Source organism: Balaenoptera acutorostrata, chromosome 20, assembly GCF_949987535.1.
Source record: "Balaenoptera acutorostrata chromosome 20, mBalAcu1.1, whole genome shotgun sequence".
Classification (NCBI taxonomy): domain Eukaryota; kingdom Metazoa; phylum Chordata; class Mammalia; order Artiodactyla; family Balaenopteridae; genus Balaenoptera; species Balaenoptera acutorostrata.
The window spans coordinates 36,934,072-36,957,121 of NC_080083.1; the positions used below are offsets into that span (position 1 = coordinate 36,934,072).

Sequence of the window (23,050 nt, forward strand, 5' to 3'; positions counted from 1 at the left end):
GAGCGAGGCACTGGGTAGAGAAAAGGCATACGATTCCCCCTATCCCTGGCTCTCCCTCCAGGTTACGTTCTAAATTCTAATTAACCAACTCTCAGACCTGCCCTACCATCTCCAACCCTGCATCTACTCGGTTCCGCTTCTCATGGCCTCTTGAGTTCGTGTTTGCCTCCATCCTAAATATCCCCTTGTGCCCCTAGGCCTCAGGCGGACAGTCCTTCAAAGGCTCCCCATGGCCCATAGTGGAAAAGACTTGGCCTGGCCCTCCTAGGAAGGGGCCTCTGCAGCCTCCTCTTCCAACACTCCCTGAATGTGCACATGAGGTCTTTCTCTGCTTACCTTCCTGGGTGCAGAAGCTGCCTAACAGGACGAGATTAGGAATGGCCTCTCCACCCTCTGAGTAAACCAAGACAAACTCCTATTCATCCCTCAAGGCCTAAATTAATTATTATGCCCCCTGCTCCACCAGGAATTTTCTTGTTCCAACAGGGCTTACTCACATGCTTCTATTTAACATGCTATATACCACGATTGATTAAATGTGTATACACACTCACACATATATACATATATAGTATTATTTTTTAATTTATTTATTCATTTATTTATTTTGGGCTGCTTTGGGTCTTCGTTGCTGCTTGCGGGCTTTTACTAGTTGCGGCGAGCTGGGTCTACTCTTCGTTGAGGTGCGCGGACCCCTCATTGCGGTGGCTTCTCTTGCTGTGGAGCACAGGCTCTAGGCACGAGGGCTCAGTAGCTGTGGCTCACGGGTTCTGGAGTGCAGGCTCAGTAGTTGTGGCACACGGGCTGAGTTGCTCTGCGGCACGTGGGATCTTCCCGGACCAGGGCTCGATCCCGTGTCCCCTGCATTGGCAGGTGGATTCTTAACCACTGCACCACCAGGGAAGTCCACGTGTATAGTATTGTAATGATCTAGTCATGTATTTGCCTCCTTTATAGAATGTTAGCTCCTTGAGCCCAGAGTTATCTATCACTGATACTGACCTGATACATAGCAGGTACTTAATGCAAACTTTAAAATACAAATAAGAGGGGCTTCCCTGGTGGTGCAGTGGTTGAGAATCTGCCTGCCAATGCAGGGGACACGGGTTCAAGCCCTGGTCTGGGAAGATCCCACATGCCGCGGAGCAGCTAGGCCCGTGAGCCACAACTACTGAGCCTGCGCGTCTGGAGCCTATGCTCCCAACAAGAGAGCCCGCGATAGTGAGAGGCCCGCGCACGGCGATGAAGAGTGGCCCCCGCTTGCCACAACTAGAGAAAAGCCCTTGCACAGAAACAAAGACCCAACACAGCCAAAAATAAATAAATTAATTAATTTAAAAAAAAAAGAAACTGCCGAAGTGTTTAAAAAAAAAAAAATACAAATAAGAGGGACTTCCCTGGTGGCACAGTGGTTAAGAATCCGCCTGCCAATGCAGGGGACACCGGTTTGATCCCTGGTCTGGGAAGATCCCACATGCTGCGGAGCAAATAAGCCCATGCGCCACAACTACTGAGCTTGTGCGCCATAACTACTGAAGCCTGCACGCCTAGAGCCCACATTCTGCAACAAGAGAAGCCACCGCAATGAGAAGCCCGTGGACTGCAACAAAGAGTAGCCCCTGTCGCCGCAACTAGAAAAAGCCCGCGCCGCAGCAATGAAAACCCAACGCAGACAAAAAATAATTAATTAATTAATTAATTTAAAAAAATATAAATGAGATACAGAAGTATTGTCTTTAAGAAATTCTTAATGTAGCCACTTGCCTTTGTCCTACTCTCCCTGGGGCAGGTAAATGTGAGAGAAAACCCATTTATTTCACTTCTTGTGGTTTCAGCTGCACCAGGCTTGCTGATACGTTATCAGTTCCCCTGGGGTCTATGTGAATTGAGGATATTACTTTGTAAGGTTCTCCTGCCTCTCATGAGAGGTACACACAGTCGTCCCAAGAAGGTTTCTAGATCTGTCACTTTCTCCGAAAGCCTAGTCTTTTTGAGAGTGGATGTCCAGTCCAGAAGACACCAGAAGAGGCTAAAAACTTAACTCAGGTGTTGGGAAGATACTGGAAGGATGATGGGATGAGCACTGGCCTGGAGGACTGTAACCAAGGGCCAGGACACCATTTCCATCTGTAGGAGGAAGTGGCTTGTTCTGGAAGCGCTCACTGCCCCCGCTCCAAAACTCAGGGCTTTCTGATGTGTGGGACCCAGGAGGGCAGAATTCTGTTCTCTCAGCTCCAGTCTGGAGGATGCACCCCAGTGGGTGGGATTCAGTGGATACCCACGTAGCCTGCCCTTCGAAGAATGCCAGCAGGGCCAGGTACAGGGGTAGAGGCCCGCCCCAGCTCCCCTTCCTGGGAGGGACCAGCCTGGGAAGTCAGGCCCAACCCCTGACCTTTGGTAGGTTTGTTTCTGGGAGGAGCAGGGTTGGGAGGGGAGTTTGAGATAAGGCTATAAACTATGAACATCCCTTAAACAGATCACCCTCACAAGGCCGCTTTATTGCTTTCTAGAATTCTCCACCTTTTTTTTTTTTTTTTTTAATAAATTTATTTATTTATTTATTTTTGGCTGTGTTGGGTCTTCGTTTCTGTGCGAGGGCTTTCTCCAGTTGCGGCAAGCGGGGGCCACTCTTCATCACGGTACGCGGGCCTCTCACTGTCGCGGCCTCTCCCGTTGCGGAGCACAGGCTCCAGACGCGCAGGCTCAGTAGTTGTGGCTCACGGGCCCAGCTGCTCCGCGGCACGTGGGATCTTCCCAGACCAGGGCTCGAACCCGTGTCCCCTGCATTGGCAGGCGGATTCCCAACCACTGCGCCACCAGGGAAGCCCGAATTTTCCACCTTTTAATGCACCTTCCTAAAACTAGGTTCAAGTATGATATTCCAAATACAAACATGCAGTGTGCACGTTTTCAGAAAGGTGTCTTTGTTGAGTAAAGCAAGTAAAATACACCTAAGGGAGCCTCAAGGACCTTGGTGCCTGTTGGGACATGCAGCCGCCGGGCCCTATGGGATTATAGATCTAATCTGGCCCAACAGATCATTCCTCTCTTACTGACCTCTGCCCAGGGAGTAGATCTAGGCTCCAGGGATATTGATTTCCCAAAGCAGGAAGAAGAGAGGGGCTGCCATTCTCCTCAGCACTCCCCCTCCTCTGGAAGGCCAGAAGATGGGAGATCCTGGGGGTGGCCAGTCTGGCTGAGGGGATAAGTGGGGCAAGGCCAAAGACTGGCCTCCGGGAGCTACACCAGGCGCAGCCGGGAGGTGGGCAGGGGCAGGTCTGAGGTGGGTGTCGAGGCTGCCATTGGAGGGGTTGCTGTTGCTGCCCTTCAGGGAGACCTCAGTGGGGCGTGGGAATGTGAGCAGCCAGTATTCACAGGGACTGTGTTCCAGAGACTGCTCCAAATGCTCTACGTGTGAGAGCTCTCGATCCTCACTGCCACCCCAAGGTAGAACCTCTGAGTGGGTTCCCCAACTTGCATCCCCACCAGCAATTTTCCCATTACTCTTTGTTTTAGTTCCCTGTGGCTAATGTAACAAACTACCACAAACTTGATGGATTTAAACAACAGAAACGTATTCTCTCACAAGTTCTGGAGGTTGGAATTCCAAAATCAGCTTCACTGGCCAAGGCCAAGATGTTAGCAGGGTCATCTTCCCTCTCGAGGCTCCAGGGACAGTCCGTTCCTTGCCTCCTCCTGCTTCTGGTGGCGGTAGGCATTCCTTGGCTTGTGGTCGCATCACTCCCGTCTCCTCCTCCATCCTCACAACACCTTCTCCTCTTCCATGTGTCTAATCTCTCTCTGCCTGTCTTTTACAAGAACACTTGGGAGAATAGTTAGGGTCCACCCAGATAATCCAGGATGATCCTTACTTAATCACATCTACAAAGACTCTTTTTCCAAATAAAGTCATACTCACAGGTTCCAGGGATTTGATGTGGGCATCTTGCGGGTCGGGGGGAGCATTTGTTGGCCTGCCTCACTCTTCATTTTGACCATCTCTGTATTGTCAGACTGTGGTAGACAGTGAGACTCCCCCCATCCCGTGAGGAAGGGCTTGCTGCCTTCCTTGGAGGTTGGCCTCCAGCTGTCAGCTCTTTCAGGGCCTGCTGCAGCTGCAGAGAGCACCTCTCCCAAGAGCCTGCCCTTCTGGGGCAGCCTGCATCTGGGGATATAAGGACCAGCCATTTCACCCCCATGAAGGGCAGTCGGAGGGGCAGTAGTCACTCCAGAGCTCCCCACCAAATTGACTGAAGCTTTGTCAGGCCCGCATTACAGTTGGATTTCTCCCACTGCTCAATCCTACTTCTGTCTGGTTCCTCTCACAGAAAGTGATCCCTAGTAAGCATCTTGCCCCCCCAAACTTCACCTACTTCTGGAGAACACAACCTGGGTCACAGACATTATAATATTTGCCAGTATGATGGAAGTGAAGTAGTAATTTTTGTGTCTTATATATTTTCATTTCCCTAGTGCACTGGATTGAATAGTGTCCCCCAAACTCATGTCCACCTAGAACCCCAGAGTGTGACCTTATTTGGAAATAGGGTCTTTGCAGACGTAATTAGTTAAGCTGAGGACATACTAGATTAGGGCGGGCTTTAAATCCAAGGACTCGTGTCCTTATAGGAGGAGAGAGACAGAAACACGCAGGGAGAATGCCATGTGACGACAGAAGCAGAGATTGAAGTGATGCAGCTGCAAGTCAAGGAACAGCAAGGGTTGTCTGCAACCACCAGAAGCTGGGTGAGCGGCCAGAACAGATTGTCCCTCAGAGCCTTTGGAAGGAATCAACCTTGCTGACACCTTGATAGCAGACTTCTGCCTTCCAGAACTGTGAGAGAATACATTTCTGTTATTTTAAAGCACCTAGGTAGTGGTAATTTGTTACAGCAGCCCTAGCTAAGTATACTCCTAGTTACTAGTAAGATTGAGCATCTTTTCATACATGTATTGGTCATTTGGGTATCCTGTTCTCTGAAAGCATCCTTTCTCAACATGGAAAACTTCTCCACCTCCCCATATGATTGTCGTCTTTCTAGCATGCACCAAAATAATACAACTGCATTTATGGATTCCTGGACTCTTTGCACAATTCTATAGCTTTCCAGGGGTCTGCTGCCTATTGGTTGGGAACCCTGATCTACAGGATTAAATTTCAACCCTTTGTCATGGATCTGAGTATTCTTCATGCTCTCACCTTGCCAATCTCTTCAACCTAATTTCTCTCTATATAAACATCCCATGTTCCCACAATAAAGTTCTGGAACAGTCATGCTCTCTCTTACCTATGTGCTTTATCCATGTTATTTACTCTCCCTTCCTAGAATGACACCCATCACTTATACACCGCTCCTCTGTCCTCTCCCTTCTACCACAATTCATTCCCATCCTACCAGACTCAGTTCAAGCGTTACTTCTCCCAGGAGCCTGCTCTGATAGTTTTCCTTCCCCATCCCATGCCTTTACCCCCCAGTTGAGTTGGATACTCCCCCTTTCTGTCCCCTTAGCACTCCGAGCATCCCTCTTATTTTGTTTGTATGGATTTTTTAAGCTCTTACTATATATGAACACAGGGCTAGGCTCCGGGTGTGCTGTCACAGGATTTAGAATGTGGTGGGCCCCTCACACATCATACTATCACTTTCTTTGAGGGCTGGGACCATGTCTTCATGTTAAGGTCCCCAGCACCTTGGCAAACAGTGCTTGACAAATAGAGGGTAACTAACACTGAACTGCATGGGAAAGGAAGCTGATAGATGAGTGGTTTGGCAGTGGACTTGGTTTTCCTTCCCTTGGAAGAGCAGATTCCCTCTACCTGCCATGATGGGGATGATGAAATAATGAAATGCAGTGGCATCCTTAGAAGATGAAACCTTGGACCCAATTCATGAAGCCACCCAGTGAGTTGTTTTCCCCCAGATGACTAACAAAGGTGAAGGGATGGGGAGGGCACAGTGGCCAGGGTTTATAGGGCAATTACTGGCCCCAGAGGACGACCCAGCTGACTGGGCCCTCATAGGCCTTCTGGCCTGTGTTAACTCGTGAAGCCAACCAGCCCTGACATCTTCGCCTCAAATTCCTCCCTCTCCCTCCAAGTGACTCCAAGTCCTGAGCTGTAGGGGGGAAGTGAGGAATAGAGTTGGAGAGTGCACAACCCGCCCCCCAGACCAATGGTCTGGTCCCCACTCATCACTAAAGACCTTCCTGCACCAGCGGCACCTTCTCTCATTCCTTCCTTCACAAGCATCCATCAAGCACCTGACACTCAACATGGGGTGTCATGCCAGGTGCTAGGGTTACAGAGATGAACAGGCCTGTACTTCCTGCCCACACGGTGCTCACTGACTAGTTACGGAGACAGACTGAAAAAACCAACCCCGAGACTACACTGTAAGCAGCAAGAGGCCCAGCTGAGGAGGCTGAGTTGCCAGAGCTTTCAGCCCAGCAGGTAGATACACCACACACACGCGTGCACACACACACACACACACACACACACACACACAGCACAGTCAGTGTGGCTGTGAGCAAACACACACAAGACATGGACCATAAAGTCATAAACCTATGGTAGATAAATGTCTGAATGTCAAGGGTAAGCCCTCCTTTTATGGATATTGCAGGAACATAAGTAATGGGCCTTCTTGCCCGGAATGGGGCGTGGTAAGAAAGAACTCTGGAAAAGGGCAGGGACTGCCAGGGTGAGGGTGCTAAGTGTCTGACACAACCACAGGGGAGAAAGTGGGAATCAGGCCGAAGAGGAGGGAGGAAGAGGCCTGCGCCTGTGGTGGCCAAGCTGTGGTGCTTGAATGGAGCAGGCAGGGCTGCGGGAGAAGCCACATCCCACGGAGAACAAGAATGAGGACTGCGGAGCCAGACAGGCCTGGGTTTGGATCCCAACCTCACCAACTCCAGCTCTATGATCTTGGACAAGTTACTTAATTCCCTAAGCTTTGGCTCCCTTGCCTTTAAAATCTGCCTAATAACAGTACCCACATTATAAGGTTTGTTTGGAAGGATCAAATTCGATAAGGCTTGTACAACATTTAGATCTACACTGGCACAGGGCACATGACTATCGCTTAATAAGCAAACAAACAACAACAACAAAGGATGACAAGGCAGTCTGCATACATACCACCCTGGGGCTCTGTGCTTTCCTGTCCAAAGCTGCCACAGGCCTGCTCTATCCTTCCTCACTTTCCTATGTGCTGCCTCACCCCCACCTGCTAAATCAGTAGAGAATTGAGAGATTCACAGCCAGAAGCCTTTCACAGCCTCTCCCTGCCACTTTCCAGATGATGGGAGTCCCAAAGACCTCGATGCCCTGGATGCCAGACCACTTGTGTGCTTATCTGCCCATCGGCCCTGAGGTTCTCTATGGCCTCAGAAAAGGACAGACTGTGCAGATACTGTGCAAAATCCACACTCCTACGCTCTCCGGGGCCACCACCCTGAGGCCAGCAGCCAGGCAGAGCTGTTCTCAAACATCCTTCTGCCCCACATGAGCCACCCGGGGTGCTGCGGCGGGGGGGGGGGGGGGGGGGGGGGGAGGTGAAGTGCTGGTGGTCTCTGCCTCCACCAACCCACCAGCGCTGGGCCTTCTAGACTCCTCCTGCCCTGCCCTGCCTGTTGGTTCAAGGAGGAAAGATGCACCTTGAGGGTAGGGCAGGGCCATGTTTCCTGGGATGTCCCAGGGAGCCAGGAACACATAGTTGGAGCCCGGTAAGTGTTTGTTTAATCATGGGGGAGCCCCGGCAATTCCTATAGCCTGAGTCAGGACTCTAAGATGGGAGCCAAATTCCCACGAGAGAACCCTGAAGAGGCCCTTAGTTCTGCCCTATGAACCATTTTTACGGAAGTCTTTCAACCCATTCTATAAAAATAATGATTAATGTTTCATACACACACATACTCACACCCACACAGTTTGCAGATAATGAGAAAAATCTATGAAAGCATGTTGTAAGCTATAAAGAGTTACGTACATCTAGTATGTTTATTTATTTAGGTTTGTAAATAGAAATACTCTGAGATGGTCAGGATAGGTGTTATCTCCATGTTGAGGAAACCGTGGCTGGCAGAGAGCTTCTGGAAATGGTCCAAGATCTCACTGGGCAGGAATCTAGGTCTTCTCGCTGCCCTATCACATCACACAGTTCAATAAAAAATTTACTAAGTCCCAAGTGATGAGACGGGGCAGAGTGGGGGGGGGGTGAGTGGGGGGTCATTTAGAAAGACCCAGGCAGAACGCCCTTGAGGAGCTGACAACCTGGAAGGGGAGGGATGCAAAATGGCATACCCAGCCCTGTGAGATCCCCAGCCCGCCCTCTCTCCTCACCCTCCCCACTGCTTGCCCAATCTCCTGCCCTCTCTCAGCTTCAGCCACCACCTGGACCACAGATCAGTCAGCCTACGGCCCTCCAAAGCTGCATCCCCAGTCCCCTGAACTCCAGAGCTACAGACCCAAGTGCCTCCTGCACACTTGCCACCTGGGGGTCTCCCAGGGCCACCAACCCCACAAATTCAAAGCTGATACGCCCTCCTCCTCAAACCCTGCTCAGCATCCTGCATCCCTGTCTTAGGTGGAGGCACTCGCATCCAACCACCTAGGTGTCATCCTGCTGTCCCCCAACCACACAGCCAATCAAATGCCAAGTCCTGTCCATTTTCCTCCAAAACATCTCTGAAATCCAGTCCTTCTCTTCCTCCTCATGCCTCTGTCCCAGGTCAGGCTCTAACTCCTGCATGATAACCTCCTGACAGTCTTATCTCCCACGAATCCATCTTCTTTGCAGTCAATCTGTACAGGTCTCTCCTGTCTCAAGGCTCAAACCCTTAAAACCCTCCAATGGTTCCCCTCTGTCTGCAGGGGTGAAGTCCAAGTTCCTTCGTGAGATGATACGATACGATACTACCCTTCCACCTCTACAGTCTGTTGTGCCTCAAACCTTTCACGGCACAGAGGCTGGCCTACCTGCAGGGCCGGCTTCATGCGTGTGAGACCTCTGCAGTTCATATTTTTTAACAAGGGCATTTTAATTTTGCACTGGACCCCGCCAATTATTTTGCTAGTCCTGCCTGCCTGTTTTTCCCTGTACCCCCTTGCAGTTTGTGGCCTGCAAAATTTTGTACAGTCTCCTCCACCCAGAACACCCCTTCCACATCACCCTCTTTCTGCCGCTCTTCTTTTAACACTCAGTTTAGGTGTTATCTTTGGGACGCCTCCCTTGACCCTCCTCCCTCCCGATCCCTGCCCTAATCACACAACACATAGCAGGTGTTCAACACTTGTCTATTACATAAACTGAGAAGGCAATGTGTGACAAGTGCCACAAGAGACCTTCAAACTACGATCGATCGATCGACGGTAAAGCAAGGCAAGGAGAGAGAAGGCATTTCTAAAGACCTCCAGGTTCTTCAGGGCGGCGCTAGGACCTTGTCCGCAGACGCGTTAATCCTTGAGCAGAGGGCTCTACTCCTGCCTGGCCGGAAGCGGCCGGGATCGGCTCTTGGGCGCCGCCTGCCGCAATCGCGTCGCCACTGCAGCCCTTTCCTGGCGCCCCCGCCCCTCCACGGCCGTGAGCCCGCCTCGCGCCTCCCATTGGCTGTCTCCTCTTCTCCCGCCCTTCCCGGGCTCAGCCACTCGGAGCCCCGGGGTGGGTGGGGCTTGAAGCCCGGGTGGAGCGCGCGCCCCGATTGGCTCTGAGGAAGGCGGTGACGTGGCCGGAGGAGACCTAAACTGAAGCTCAGCCACACCACCACTGGATCAGTGGTAGGCGGGGCGGGCCTGGGTCGGCGGCCGGAAGCGGAAGTGGAGGAAAGATGCAGGTGGGGGGGACAATAGCTGGGGAGGTGAGGGGCTGGGGAGGTGAGGGGCTGGGGAGGTGAGGGGCTGGGTTGGGACCCCTGAACTGAGTTCAGCCCGCCCGTCCCTGACCTGCTTCCTGGGCTCCCTCCGGCGCGCGGCCCTCCCCGGCTCGTCGTGCTGGCCCCGCAGGGTGGCGGTTGGGTCGGTGAAATGAGCGCGCGAGTGGCTTGTTCGCACCCAGGACTCACGCCCCGTTCCCCGCCGTGTTTCCCGCCAGGACCATCAGCACGTGCCCATCGACATCCAGACCAGCAAACTGCTCGGTAGGAGGGGGCACCTCCGCCCAGCCAGCTGTCTGGGGGAGCCCTGGCCCCTTTGCCCCTTGTCACCAACAGCTGGAGCCCCGACATCCCAAGGCCCCTGTTGAGGCACTGACCACTCGCCCTGTTCTATGCGCCCATCTGTGGCCGGATTGCCCCGCTAAGAGGAGCGGGAAGGAAACAGACATAGAGTCTGTACTTGACCTGTGTTTTCTACTTTAACATTTATAACATGTGTTGTCAATCATATCTTTCAGGCACAGAGGGTGAGGGCTTACCTTAAAGATGGTCAGCTACTGAATGGCAGATCTGAAGTTAGGCAGAACCTAAGTCTGTCAGGTTCCAGTATCTATGCTTTTTGTATTATGCCGAAAAAACACCTTTTTAAAAAAAAAAAAAAGGTTCCATCTCCCCTTGATTTTAGGAGGAAGAGGGACATAGATCCAGTTGGAAAGAAAAACCTTTTAGTGGCCAGGCCATCTCCCTGCCACCTGTATCTGATCTATATACCTCCTCCCCAGTTCAGAGCCAGGGAAGGACCTCTTCATTCTGACCCCTCCAGGGCCATGCACAGCTCTTGGGTTTGTTTTTATATATATATATATATAAATGTATTTATTTATTTTTGGCTGCGTTGGGTCTTCGTTGCTGCGCGTGGGCTTTCTCTAGTTGGCGGCCAGTGGGGGCTACTCGTTATGGTGCGCTGGCTTCTCTTGTTGCGGAGCACGGGCTCTAGGTGCGCGGGCTACAGTAGTTGTGGCACGTGGGCTCAGTAGTTGTGGCTCACGGGCTCTAGAGCGCAGGCTCAGTAGTTGTGGCGCACGGGCTTAGTTGCTCCACGGCATGTGGGATCTTCCCGGACCAGGGCTCGAACCCGTGTCCCCTGCATTGGCAGGCGGATTCTTAACCACTGCGCCACCAGGGAAGCCCTGGATTAATTGTTTGATGCTGGTTTGTCATTAAGATGACATCTGTTTGCCTCATCTCTTTGCTTCTACTACTGTGACGTCTACAGAATTTTTCTTTCTGAAGATTTTAGAGGACTACAGTGGAGGGAATATAACTGGTAACTAATGTGGGCCCTCAGTGTTTGACCAGCTGGCAGATTTATTAACAAGGGCAAGGTGGCCACTTAGTGGAGCTTCTTTAGTTTCGTTGCAGATTTTTCTCAGCTCTTCAGCACACGTACACTCTTGATGTCATGAAAAGGACCAATAAAACAACAACCATTTATTGAAGGTTTATTCTATACAAGGTGCTGTTTTATGTGCTTGACATTATGAAAATGAAGATCACTACAATTCATTGAGCCCTTGCCATGTGACACAGCGCTCAGTGTTTTACCTTCATTCCCCCTTGTACTCAGTATCTTTATCATCCCCATTTTACATGTAGGGAAACTGAGGCACAGAGAGGTTGAGAGACTTGCCCAGGAAAGTTGATAATTAGAAGCCAGGACCATCTGACCACAAAGTCTAGCTCTTAGCTCTCTCCGACTGAGGAAATGTACATGGCTCTTATCCACCTATACTCTCTACTAAAAACACAGATCTGGGCCCAGAATCCAGGAGGTCAGTCACATGGGTATTCATGTGTGCAGGATGGTACTTCACTGGTAAGAAGAGACCAGTGTTATCTAGTCCTTAGGGCGCTGTAGGTAGTAGGGGCTTTGCAGTTGTTCATTCATCTGGTATTTGGCATAACCATCTTGTATTTTCCATTGTCATGGTTAATCCCAGCCCTGAGGAAGTGGAAGTTGAATAGCGTCTGCTGTCAGTAAGAAAGATATAATTATCCGTGGAAGCAAAAACATCATGGAGAATATGGTCCAAATTGGCACTTTGATGTCAGGACCAATTTAAAGTTTTACTTTATCCCTGTGTTGAGGCAATCGCTTTATGAAAGTCACACTGTGGATGAAGTCAGGTTGCCGGAGTCTGTTTAGCCCCAAGCATCCCTTTGGGCCTGTCTTCGTTCCCATCTTCCCGTGACCCCCACACCTTAACCAATATGAATACAACTTTTAGCCAGTGCCTTAGCATATTTCACTTGAATCAGTGATGGAATTTTGGCCATGGGAATGGGAATGCTGTGATTTGGGTGTTTCTCCTGTAGACTGGCTGGTGGACAGAAGGCACTGCAACCTGAAATGGCAGAGTCTGGTGTTGACCATCCGAGAGAAGATCAATGCCGCCATCCAGGACATGCCAGAGAGCCAAGAGATCGCCCAGCTGCTCTCTGGATCCTGTGAGTGCTTTGGGGCTACATTACTGGACACCCCCTCTTTCCTGGGGCGGTATATATCAGCTGAGCTGCTCCCTTTTCTATAGCCATAGGGCTGACCCCTAAAGAAAGAGAGGTTTTTATTTGGGGTATAGATGCTTGTTTCTTTCAACACAAAATGATGAAGGGGAGAGCTATGCCTGCTAAAGTTACTAGCATATACGTGAGTCAGCCATGCGTGGTGGCCACAGTGGGTGGGGAAGACACTGTAATTCTCAAAGTCTTTGTTCTCCCTTGCTTTCCAGACATTCATTACTTCCACTGCCTAAGAATTGTGGATCTTCTCAAAGGCACTGAAGCCTCCACAAAAAATATTTTTGGCCGGTACTCTTCACAGCGAATGAAGGCAAGTGTGGGCGACGGTGGTAACACGCAGCTGGAGACCTCCAGTCCAGAGGGTCAGAGCCTGTCTGGTCTCGCTGAGGATCCAGTGGAGACGCCTACATGGAATATTTCCTCAACTTTCTCTCCGTCCCCACAGTTTATGCCAAAAGTAGATCCTACCCCTGGGTTTACATTTGCTTTGGGGATCGCTTGTTGGCACCACACTCTTAAAATAAAGTGGGTGGTCCAGCCAGGATTATGAAGGAGGACGAGGAGTTTGATGTGATGCAGAGACTGGGAGAGCCAGTTGGGGGACTGAGCTGGGATGCGCTCAGCGGCTGCTGAGTGCTGTTCAGGCCCACTTCCTGTTTCTTTTCTTAGGATTGGCAGGAGATTGTAGCCCTATATGAGAAGGACAACACCTACCTAGGTAAGGTGGCCCAGCCCAGGAGTCCCAGTGTCCATGGGGAGGTCCACTCCCCAAGTTCTGAGACAGTGGGCTTCTAGGAGGCACAGTTCACGTGGGGGAAGAGGCTGGGGTGTAGATGTCTGTGAGGTGGGAAAATAAATTCCACGAAGAGTGTTGGGAGGAGGATGACCACCAGGCAGGTCGTGGGCATTTGCCAAGCAGGTGTGTGCAGATCTTCCACCCGCACCTCCTGATGACCGACTCCCACTGCACCCCTGTGCTCCACTGAGCACAAGAGGCACGGGTTGTCCTGGGAGCTGTATCAGGGGCCTGAGGGAGTAACTAAAGGGCTGACTGTAGTTTGGGTTGTGTTTTCTAATAGTATAAATAATTATAATAGCTAATATTGACCGAACACCTACTAAATGCAAGGAATCGTACTTGTGTTTTATATGGATTCTCTCTCTTGATCTTCATGATAATTATTATTGCTCCTGTTTTGTAGCTGAGGATTGGATTAGAGAGGTTAAATGACTGTCTTAGGTTCCACAGCCAGAAAGGGGAAGAGCTGGGAGGCCAACCCCGTGCTCTTCGCCACCCGACTAGGGTATGTTTGTGCATGTCCTTGGGGCATGCCTGCCTTATGGTGTGCAGATCTGGGGTGAACTTCCTGGGCCCTTCTTTCTCAGTGGAACTCTCCAGCCTCCTGGTTCGGAACGTCACCTACGAGATCCCCTCCCTGAAGAAGCAGATCGCCAAGTGCCAGCAGCTGCAGCAAGAATACAGCCGCAAGGAGGAGGAGGGCCAGGCGGGGGCTGCCGAGATGCGGGAGCAGTTCTACCACTCGTGCAAGCAGTATGGCATCACGGTGAGCGGCGGGTATTTGCCGTGGCAGGAGGACGGACACCTGGGGCCTCTGTCTGTCTTCCTGGGCCCAACGCCTTTGCTTCTGGGAAGGGCTTCCCTCTCCGCCTGGTTGGGCCCTTCTCAGGCCATTTTCTTGCCTGTCTCTAATCTTCAGGCGTATTCTTTAATCTGTTGTACTCTGCTTCCCACCACTTCTGTCTAAGCCCACCTCGTGGATCCTCTCTAGGGGGACAACGTCCAAAGAGAACTGCTGGCCCTGGTGAAGGACCTGCCGAGTCAGTTGGCTGAGATTGGGGCGGCGGCCCAGTCCCTGGGGGAAGCCATCAACCTGTACCAGGCCTGTGTGGGGTTTGTGTGTGAAAGGTACCGAGGGCCTGTTTCTCCCCAGCGGGGGGGACAGTTTAGCTACTTCCCCAGCGGTGCTCTCTTCTCCACTTGTATTTTCCCCACGTGACATTTGAGAGGCCGGGCCCATGCTGGCCTCATGAGTGGGCAGCAGGAAGGTTAGCTGCCTGCTCCGTTGCAGCCCCACAGAGCAGGTGCTGCCGATGCTACAGTTTGTGCAGACGCGGGGGAACTGCACGGTGTATGAGTGGAGGACAGGCACGGAGCCCTCGGTGGTGGAGCGGCCGCACCTCGAGGAGCCCCCCGAGCAGGTGGAAGAAGACACGGTAAGACAGGCCTAGTAAGAGCCGCTTCCTCCCCTCCTACGCCGTCCACACCCCACTTGAATTCAGAGTCCAGAGGGAAGAAAGGTGTATTCCTGTGAGAGAAACTGTAGGTGGAAGGGCCCAGAAGGCCCTACCCTTTTATTTTTCTGGCTTTCTTGAGACCAGAGAATAGATGAGTTCTGAAGAGGCTCAGCAAGCTGGTCAACTTTGAACTGGGACCCTTTCAGTCCCCTGAGCTCTCTGAAGATGGGCTCTCCTTTGGGAACTTGGAGGCCATTATGCTTAAACAGCGCACTCCCTACTGAAGCAGCTGAGGCCTAGGGGAAGGCAGCCCCCTTTATTCACCCATCTTCTGCGAGCTAACACTTTTTTCCCCCTTCCAGATTGACTGGGGCGACTTTGGGGTGGAGGTGGCGTCTGAAGGGGCTGACTCTGGCATCTCTGCCCAGGCTGCTGGAATTGACTGGGGCATCTCCCTGGAATCGGACTCAAAGGTTAGGATGCCCTCTCGGTCCATCTCTCTGAGGACTTTCTGTGATTGCTGCTTTGGTGATAAGAAAAGTGTTGTCTCTGTCTTTAAAGACATCACATGAAGTTCATAGTTCTTGGACCAGGTGTAGTCCAGTGTGGGGCAGAGTTTCCAAAGTGACATATCAGAGGTTTGACCTCTTTCTTCTGGTGTTCGGGGCAGGTATGGGGATATAGGCAGGTGGTACCTACATGCACAGGCCCATAGTGCCATCTTTGCCACCTCCATCAGGGCTGCAATGTGCCGTCATTGAATTTTTTTTTTTTTTAGAGCAATTTTCTTTTTTTTTTTTTTTTAATTTATTTACTTTTGGCTGCGTTGGGTCTTCGTTGCTGCACGCGGGCTTTCTCTAGTTGTGGTGAGCGGGAGCTACTCTTCATTGCGATGTGCAGGCTTCTCATTGTGTTGGCTTCTCTTGTTGCGGAGCGCGGGCTTCAGTAGTTGTGGCGCACGGGCTCAGTAGTTGTGGCGCACGGCCTTAGTTGCTCTGCGACACGTGGGATCTTCCCGGACCAGGGCTCAAACCCGTGTCCCCTGCATTGGCAGGCGGATTCTTAACCACTGTGCCACCAGGGAAGCCCCGTCATTGAACTTTTGAGGGCTTTGGTTTATTCCGGCTCCCTTTGCTGGGGAAAGTTCTCCCAACACTGCTGGGGTTCTTTACTCTCCACCCAGGAAGCTGGGGGTGATGAGATAGACTGGGGAGACGATGCTGCTGCTCTGCAGATCACCGTGCTGGAAGCCGGAACCCAGGGTGAGTGCACCCCTCCCTGCAGCCCTGGCAGAGCCTGCCCCCGTGTCTCCAGAAGCAAAGAAAAAGTACACTGCCAAGATTGGGCTTCTCGGACGTTTACCTGTTTTTTCAAAATCTTGATGATGTGAGTGCAGGCGGATAGAGAGAAGTTCTTAAAATTAAATCTAGAAACTCTCAACTTTTTGGATACTGGATGTGGGTCAGCTGTTCTCTGGGGAGGTTCCGAGAGGGCTGATAGGCTCTGAGGCCTGACCTGGCCCCCCCTCCCCACAAGCTGAGAGTAGGGATCTGAGCCACTAGAGGGCAGTGCAGGATGAGACTTCACGCCCACTAGAGCGAAGGAACTTTCCGTTCTTTGGAACTCAGCTCTGTGGTCCTCCTCACAGACTTGGGTTGGCACTAGTGCCTGATTAGGGCTGAGACAAATGGGAAAGGGTAACCCTTCCCACTTGGGTTGGAACAGGAAGTGGCCTTAGTGCAGTGTCTGTGTCTATATTAACCCACCAGGACTTCTCAAACTGAGAGTCTTCTCCAGTCCTCAGCAACTTTATCACTTCTCTCTCTTCCTGGCAGCTCCCAAAGGTGTTGCTAGGGGCCCAGATGCTCTGACACTTCTTGAATACCCTGAGACCCGGAATCAGTTCATCGATGAGCTTATGGAGGTACCTTTGTCCTCTGGGTGATGCGGGGGGAGGCCTGGCACCAGCATAGGCGGCATCGCTCCAGATACCTTACTTGACCCTTCCTTTTTGTGTAAGGGTGCTGAGCACTTTCCTTGTTCTGGAGCAGGGACTCACATATTAGGATGCTCCCCCATTCATTCAACTGTGTTTATCATGTACTTCCTAAGCCCCTGGCACTGTCTGAGGTGCTGAGCAGCGAACAAATCAAAGTCCTTGACCTCATGGATCTTATATCCTAGTGGGGAAGGCAGACAAGAAACAAGACAAACAAGTAAAATATGTAGTATGTCAGGTGTTAACATAAGTGCCATGGAAAAAGAGAGCTGGGGAGGGAGATGGGGTTACTGGGAAGGGCTGCAGTTTTATGTTGGTGGTCAGGGAAGGTCTTGTTGCCAAGGTGACCAGTAAGTCAAGACCTGCAGGGGGTGCAGAGAGAGCCATGCTGATATCTGGCAGAAGAGCTTTCCAGGCAAGGGGAGCAACGCAGAAGCTTTGAGGTGGGAGGTGTCCTGCACGTGTGATGAACAAGGAGGCCACTGTGGCTGAGCAGGGGAGCTGGGGGAAGTAGAAGAGCCCAGAGAGCTGAAGGGAGTCGGAAATTTGGCTTTTACTCTGAGGGAACTGGGAAGCTGTTGGAGGTTTGGAGCGACATGTTCTCATTTGTGTTTTAGTATCATTCCTGTGGCTAAAGTATCCAGCAACCTAGAGTAAGGAGCCAGTGTTCTCGGATCTTCTTTCTGGGACTGGGAAGCGGGGGGCTTGTCTTTGTTAATCTCTGGGTCTGTCCACTTCTCGGTGGCCTGCTGGCTGGGGAGGGCCTCATGGAAGGCCTTGTCCTCACCAGTCTAGTTCAAGTTTCCGTGGTCCAATAAAAGTGACAAGATATGCGGCTGGTTCTCAGATTCTTCCCAGCCTTTTCTTAATCCAGGGCTTCTCAAACATGGATTCCTATTCCCTGAATCTCATTCTTCCCATGGAGAGAAAATACCTTCACTGGGCAGAGAGAACCCTTTGAATCTCTGCATCGTAGTTATGTGCCCCATAGCCTGGGAGGAAGGAGAGGGGTCCAGGGCCAGGTAAGGCCTGAGACAGCAATGAGGGACTGAAGGGTGATGGTGGAGGCTGCCCCAAACTCCCACGTTATAGTTGGTGAGTTTTTAGCAATAAAAATGTTCAGAGGAAATAACTGCTCCTCAACCAGAATCTAACCCTCACTTTATTCTTCATTTTGACCAGCCTGAGGGCCTAGCTTCTGAGTTCTTTTCTCGGTTTGAACCAAATCCTCTTCTGTCCTCAGCTTGAGATCTTCTTGTCCCAGAGAGCAGTGGAGATGAGTGAGGAGGCAGACATCCTGTCCGTGAGCCAGTTCCAGCTGGCTCCAGCCATCCTGCAGGGCCAGACCAAAGCAAAGATGGTCACCATGGTGTCGGCACTGCAGGATCTGATTGGCCGGCTCACCAGTCTTCGAATGCAACACCTGTTTATGATCATGGCCTCACCAAGGTCTGGCTTTCCCCTTGTTGTTGGGCTGTTCAAGGGCATGCTGCAGGGCCCTGCCATCTCGGGCAGCCCTGACTCCTTTTTTTTTTATAAATGTATTTTCTTCCTTCCTTCCTTCCTTCCTTCCTCCCTTCCTTTTTTCCTTCCTTCCGTGTTGGGTCTTCATTGCTGCGCACGGGCTTTCTCTAGTGGCGGCAAGCAGGGGCTTCTCATTGCGGTGGCTTCTCGTGTTGTGGAGCACGGGCTCTAGGCACGTGGGCTTCAGTAGTTGTGGCTCGCGGGCTCTAGAGCGCAGGCTCAGTAGTTGTGGTGCACGGGCTTAGTTACCCCGCGGCATGTGGGATCTTCCCAGACCAGGGCTCGAACCCGTGTCTCCTGCATTGGCAGGCAGATTCTTAACCACTGTGCCACCAGGGAAGCCCCAGCCCTGACTCCTTGTTTCCTCATCTCCATGACCCCTTAGACCTCATCCCTTCCTCCCATAACTGCACCATCCCAACTGGGGATGGCGGTTCTCTTTGGGGCAAGATGGGGTGGTTTGAGGTATGCAGGCAGAATCTGCTTCCCCTGTAGGATGGGGAAGCGGGAGTGGTACTCCTTGCAAGAAAGGATTGAAGGATGTGGAGGCTGAGAGGTCAATTAGAGACTTGGTTTCCTGAGCCTCAGCAGTTGGATGGGGACACCCAGGTTGCACAGCAACACCGAACCCTTACCTGAGTGCCCGGCCCAGGTATGTGGACCGAGTGACTGAGCTCCTCCAGCAGAAGCTGAAGCAGTCCCAGCTGCTGGTTTTGAAGAAAGAGCTGATGCTGCAGAAGCAGCAGGAAGCCCTTCGGGAGCAGGCGGCTCTGGAGCCCAAGCTGGACCTGCTGCTGGAGAAGACCAAGGAGCTGCAGAAGCTGGTGAGACAGGAAAGGCAAACCCGCCCAGTTGCTGCAGAATGAGGTCCCTTTGTCTCTGCTTCCTGCCCACTCTGTATCACTGTCTTTCAGATTGAAGCTGACATTTCGAAAAGGTACAGTGGGCGCCCCGTGAACCTGATGGGAACCTCTCTGTGACACGCTCCCGCTCCCCGTTCTTCCTGTCTTCTCAGCCTTCAGGATGGAGGAGGGACAGCCAGGGGCCCTTCCCAGCCAGGAACTAGGCTGACTGGAGGACGGAAAGCCCCGTGATGGAACCATCACCCAGATGGTTACCTTGGCACTCACTGTACTCTCTGCAAGAAGCTGTCTTAATTGGTCCTGTGACCCATCAGCCTCAAACCACAGCTTCTGCTCTTTCTCATTATCTAGTTGGACTTAATAAAAGAGGAAGGGACTCTTGTTTCACTACTGATAGTGCCGTTCTCCGGGCCTGGGGTTGAGGCTGCATGGGGTTCTTGATCCTGTGGAGTGCCAGGTTGGGGACTTTTCCTCTTTGCTTCTGGTGGCCGGGGGGGCGGGGGGGGGTGCCGATTAGTATCTACAAATGGTTCAGCAAGGGGCTCTGGGGTAGCTGAGTCAGCTGGGCCCCTTTCTCTCCATAGCCAGGCCCAGACTGCCCCACTCAGGCCAGAAGCCCAAGGGGAGCAGTCAAGTGGCAGCCTTGTTGGAGCCAGCAAAGCTGTATTTTCCTTTTAATCACAGCTTACCTCTAGGCGGAGGGAAAATGCGGTTTGCGGAGGAAGGGTCTGATAAACAAGGTGGAGACAGGAGTTGTCACCTTCACAAGCTGCCTGTCCACTTCCTACCCATAACTGGCTGCTCTGTGATTGGGTAGAGCCCACCCCAGGCTAGCACCCTTCTCCCCGGCCACCTACCCATCCCCATTTCCCAGGAAGGGTAGGGGTTGGGGGTGGCCAGCAATTCGATTTTAATTTCATAGCAGAGCAGTTGATTCATGGCTCTTTGTCGCTGGCGTTGACTCCCGTAATGACTTTCCATCAAAATGAAAAGTGGAGTGACACCACTCATTATTCCTGCTGCTTGTTATCTCAGCTCTGGGGAGGGCCGCCCCCTCCCTGCTGCCTTTCAGCCGTCCTGGACAGTGAGTGATGGCCCCTATTAATCACCGACCCCGCGGACTCCAGCGGACACACGCTATCCAGAGGAGAGAGAGATAAGGCGGCATGAACTGCTCGAAGCCGCTCCTATCAATTAATGTCAGCCCATCGCTTCCCCCCAATCTTTGCCTGTTCACCTCCCTCCTTTTGGGGGGATTGAAAGTCTAGGAATTGAAGATGGAAAAATATTGGTGTGGAACGTCGAGGTAAAACTGTCCTTGGAATAGAAGGACATCGAGGGGCCTGAGCGGGCTGCATCCTGCCCTCAGCTGCTGTGAAGGCTTTCGGCGGGGGGCGCTGTCTGCGTCTCTCAGTCCCTTTCTCTCTGAGAGAATGTCCACTACCTCCTGGCCCACCTGTTCGGCGGCTGGCTCCATTGGCCTTCTGGCCTGCTCCTTGCAGCTGCCACCAGCTCACCGAGGCATGCTACGCTTGCCCACTCTAATGTCCCTCATCCAGTCACCAGCTATTACATGGGCTCTTTGCTCACTGGCACCCGACTTTGGGGAGAAGCCCTGTGGTCATGTGACCATGGCAGGCTGGGTTCAGGCCTCCAAAGCTCTTGCTTCTGCCCTCGCAGAGGAGTGCCTTGCTTGCCTTCTCTGCCCTGCCTGGGGCCGATGGGGGACGTCGGATGTGCTGAAATTTGGCCATCTTTGCAGGACAGGAAGTGGGTTTAATAGAAAGTTTTCTCAGCAGATTTTGGACACCTTGGTAAGCAGTGGGACTAGGGGACTGTTCTCTCAGAGGAATTGGGCTCATTTCACTGCTTATCTGGTGAAACGAAGGCCCACCCAACCCCTAGGTTCATGTAACTGGTTTCTTAAAAGCCTTTGACTCCATAACATTGGGTTTATTCTCCAGAATCTTTAGCCCCATTTGGCTTTGACCCTGTGCTTTGCTTCCTGGGTCCCACTTTCCCAACCACCCTATGGCACTGAAGATCCTACCTGGCTGTTTGACCCCACAGGAGGGCAGCTCTGTGTCTTTCCGATCTGCTCCCAGATTTCCCTGAGCATCACTCTGATTGCATTTAGGTTCCTGCTTGTTCGTCTCAGAGTTGCCTCAGAAGTTGTGAGAATTAAATGAGTTAATGTACGCAGAGCTCTTAGAACAGTGCCTGGCACAGAGTAAGTGCTCACTGGACAAATGTGAGCTTTTACTTTGGGTTTGTGAAACAATGCTAAGGACTCTTCATTCTGTTTCCTTCTTGGAAGGGGGAGGCGAGAGGCTCCTTGTAGAGCTTGAAGACCAAGTTCTGAGCAGTCAGGTTTCTGGAATTGCCAAAACAAACAAACAACAGGGAATTCCCTGGCAGTCCAGTGGTTAGGACTCCACGCTTCCACTACCAGGGGCCCAGGTTCCATCCCTGGTCGGGGAACTAAGATCCCGCAAGCCGCATGGCATGGCCACAATAATTAATAAATAAAAATTAAAAAACAGAAAACATTCAGGGAGAGAGAAAGAGGAGAGGGGCCCAGATTACACCCTTGGAATCCTTAGTTTGATGCGAATTGTATTGCCAAGAACACATTCTACTTTTATGATTACTTTGGTGCTGCCTCTTCCCAGAGAAGATTTAAGGCTCTCATTACTTAAGCTAAGTCCAGTCATTACCTACTTCAGATAAGGAAAGAGTCACCTTTCCAAAATCCTCTCACCTAGTCAAATCCAGCCACTGCCCAAGCCTACTCACCATCTCTGCTCAAATGAAGCCTTTCTTCCTACATAGACTCTACTGTGTCCTTTCAAAGTCTGGTTCTCAAAGCGTGGGATCCATTTGCACTGCAGCCCACGATGGTTGACCATGAATGTGGGCTAAGTAGAGTGCTAATGATTACTCATCTGGGTTCTGGCTGCCCACTAAGGGCTTGCCAGGGAGATGTGGGGTCCTACACATCTAGAACTAGTTTCCCAGTGCCAGTGCGGGGCAGGGGATTATCTGCATCATTCAGGCCAAAAATCTCCTCACTCATATGATCTGTTCCAGAGAATGCCTGGAGCTGAGGACCAACAAAAAAAAAAGCAGATCCCAGGCCTTGGGGAACAGGAGCTAATCCTGCTTGCTCGTGTTTCTCTGTCTCCCTCGTTAATTCTCCAGGTGTTGCTTACACAGTTTCTCCCCTAGAAACAGATCCTGCGGCTCTTCCTGCCTTTTCATCCACACCTGCCTGTCCTGTTACTACAATTCTATTTCATCTTTTTTTTTTTTTTTTTTTCAGCTGCACTGCGCAGCTTGTGGGATCTTGGTTCCCCAACCAGGGCCCGGGCCCTCAGCAGTGAAAGCACAGAGTCCTAACCACTGGACCGCCAGGGAATTCCCCTATTTCATTTTTTTTTTTTTTTTTTTTTTAATTAAAAAAATTTTTTTGGCTGTGCCGTGCAGCTTGTGGGATTTTAGTTCTCTGACCAGGGATTGAAGCCGGGCCCTTGGCAGTGAGAGCGCCGAGTCCTAACCACCGGACCACTAGGGAATTCCCATCCCCTATTTCATCTTTTAATTGCCACTTGTTTATTTTCTTCTCCTCCCCATTCCCGTACACACACACACACAATCTAATAACAGTAACAGGAAGACAGCAGGCAAAGCAAAGCGGTAGTGATTAGCATCTTCTCTAGTTCTAGACTGCCTGGGTCAAATCCTGGCTCTGCTCTTGCTACCAGTGTGATCTTGGGTGAGTCCCTGGAGCTCTCTGCACCTCATTTCCTTCACCAGTGAAATGAGGACACACAACACTACCAACCTCAGGGTGGGTAGCTGTGGTGAACGTGTGCAGCACCCAGATGGTGCCTGGCACAGGGAGATTCACCTGTCAGCTTGTGAGGGGTGGTGGGCTGCAAATAGCCTGGACTGA

General features: G+C 51.6%; 1 protein-coding gene across 3 annotated transcripts; it reads left to right on the plus strand.

Moving 5' to 3' along the window:
- The first annotated feature begins 9,717 nt into the window (after positions 1–9,717).
- Positions 9,718–19,482, plus strand: CDK5RAP3 (CDK5 regulatory subunit associated protein 3). Of its 3 annotated transcripts, none has more exons than XM_007183667.3 (14): positions 9,718–9,834; positions 10,092–10,137; positions 12,250–12,381; positions 12,663–12,763; positions 13,123–13,171; positions 13,840–14,018; positions 14,244–14,380; positions 14,544–14,688; positions 15,072–15,182; positions 15,893–15,971; positions 16,545–16,633; positions 17,952–18,157; positions 18,885–19,056; positions 19,147–19,482. In XM_007183667.3, the coding sequence occupies exons 1-14, from the start codon at positions 9,829–9,831 to the stop codon at positions 19,210–19,212; spliced, it is 1,518 nt and encodes a 505-aa protein (XP_007183729.2). In that variant the 5' UTR covers positions 9,718–9,828; the 3' UTR covers positions 19,213–19,482. The 3 variants fall into 3 exon arrangements, with proteins under 3 accessions (XP_007183729.2, XP_057392760.1, XP_057392761.1); XM_057536778.1 differs by having other exon boundaries at positions 9,813–9,858; XM_057536777.1 differs by lacking the exon at positions 10,092–10,137 and having other exon boundaries at positions 9,743–9,834.
- Positions 19,483–23,050: the final 3,568 nt, after the last annotated feature.

Coding starts and splice junctions, on each gene's coding strand:
- CDK5RAP3 (XM_057536778.1), top strand. CDS start 9,829: ATGCAGGTGGGGGGGACAATAGCTGGGGAG. Junction 12,382..12,662: donor CCAGCTGCTCTCTGGATCCT/GTGAGTGCTTTG, acceptor CTTGCTTTCCAG/ACATTCATTACTTCCACTGC. Junction 19,057..19,146: donor CCAAGGAGCTGCAGAAGCTG/GTGAGACAGGAA, acceptor ACTGTCTTTCAG/ATTGAAGCTGACATTTCGAA.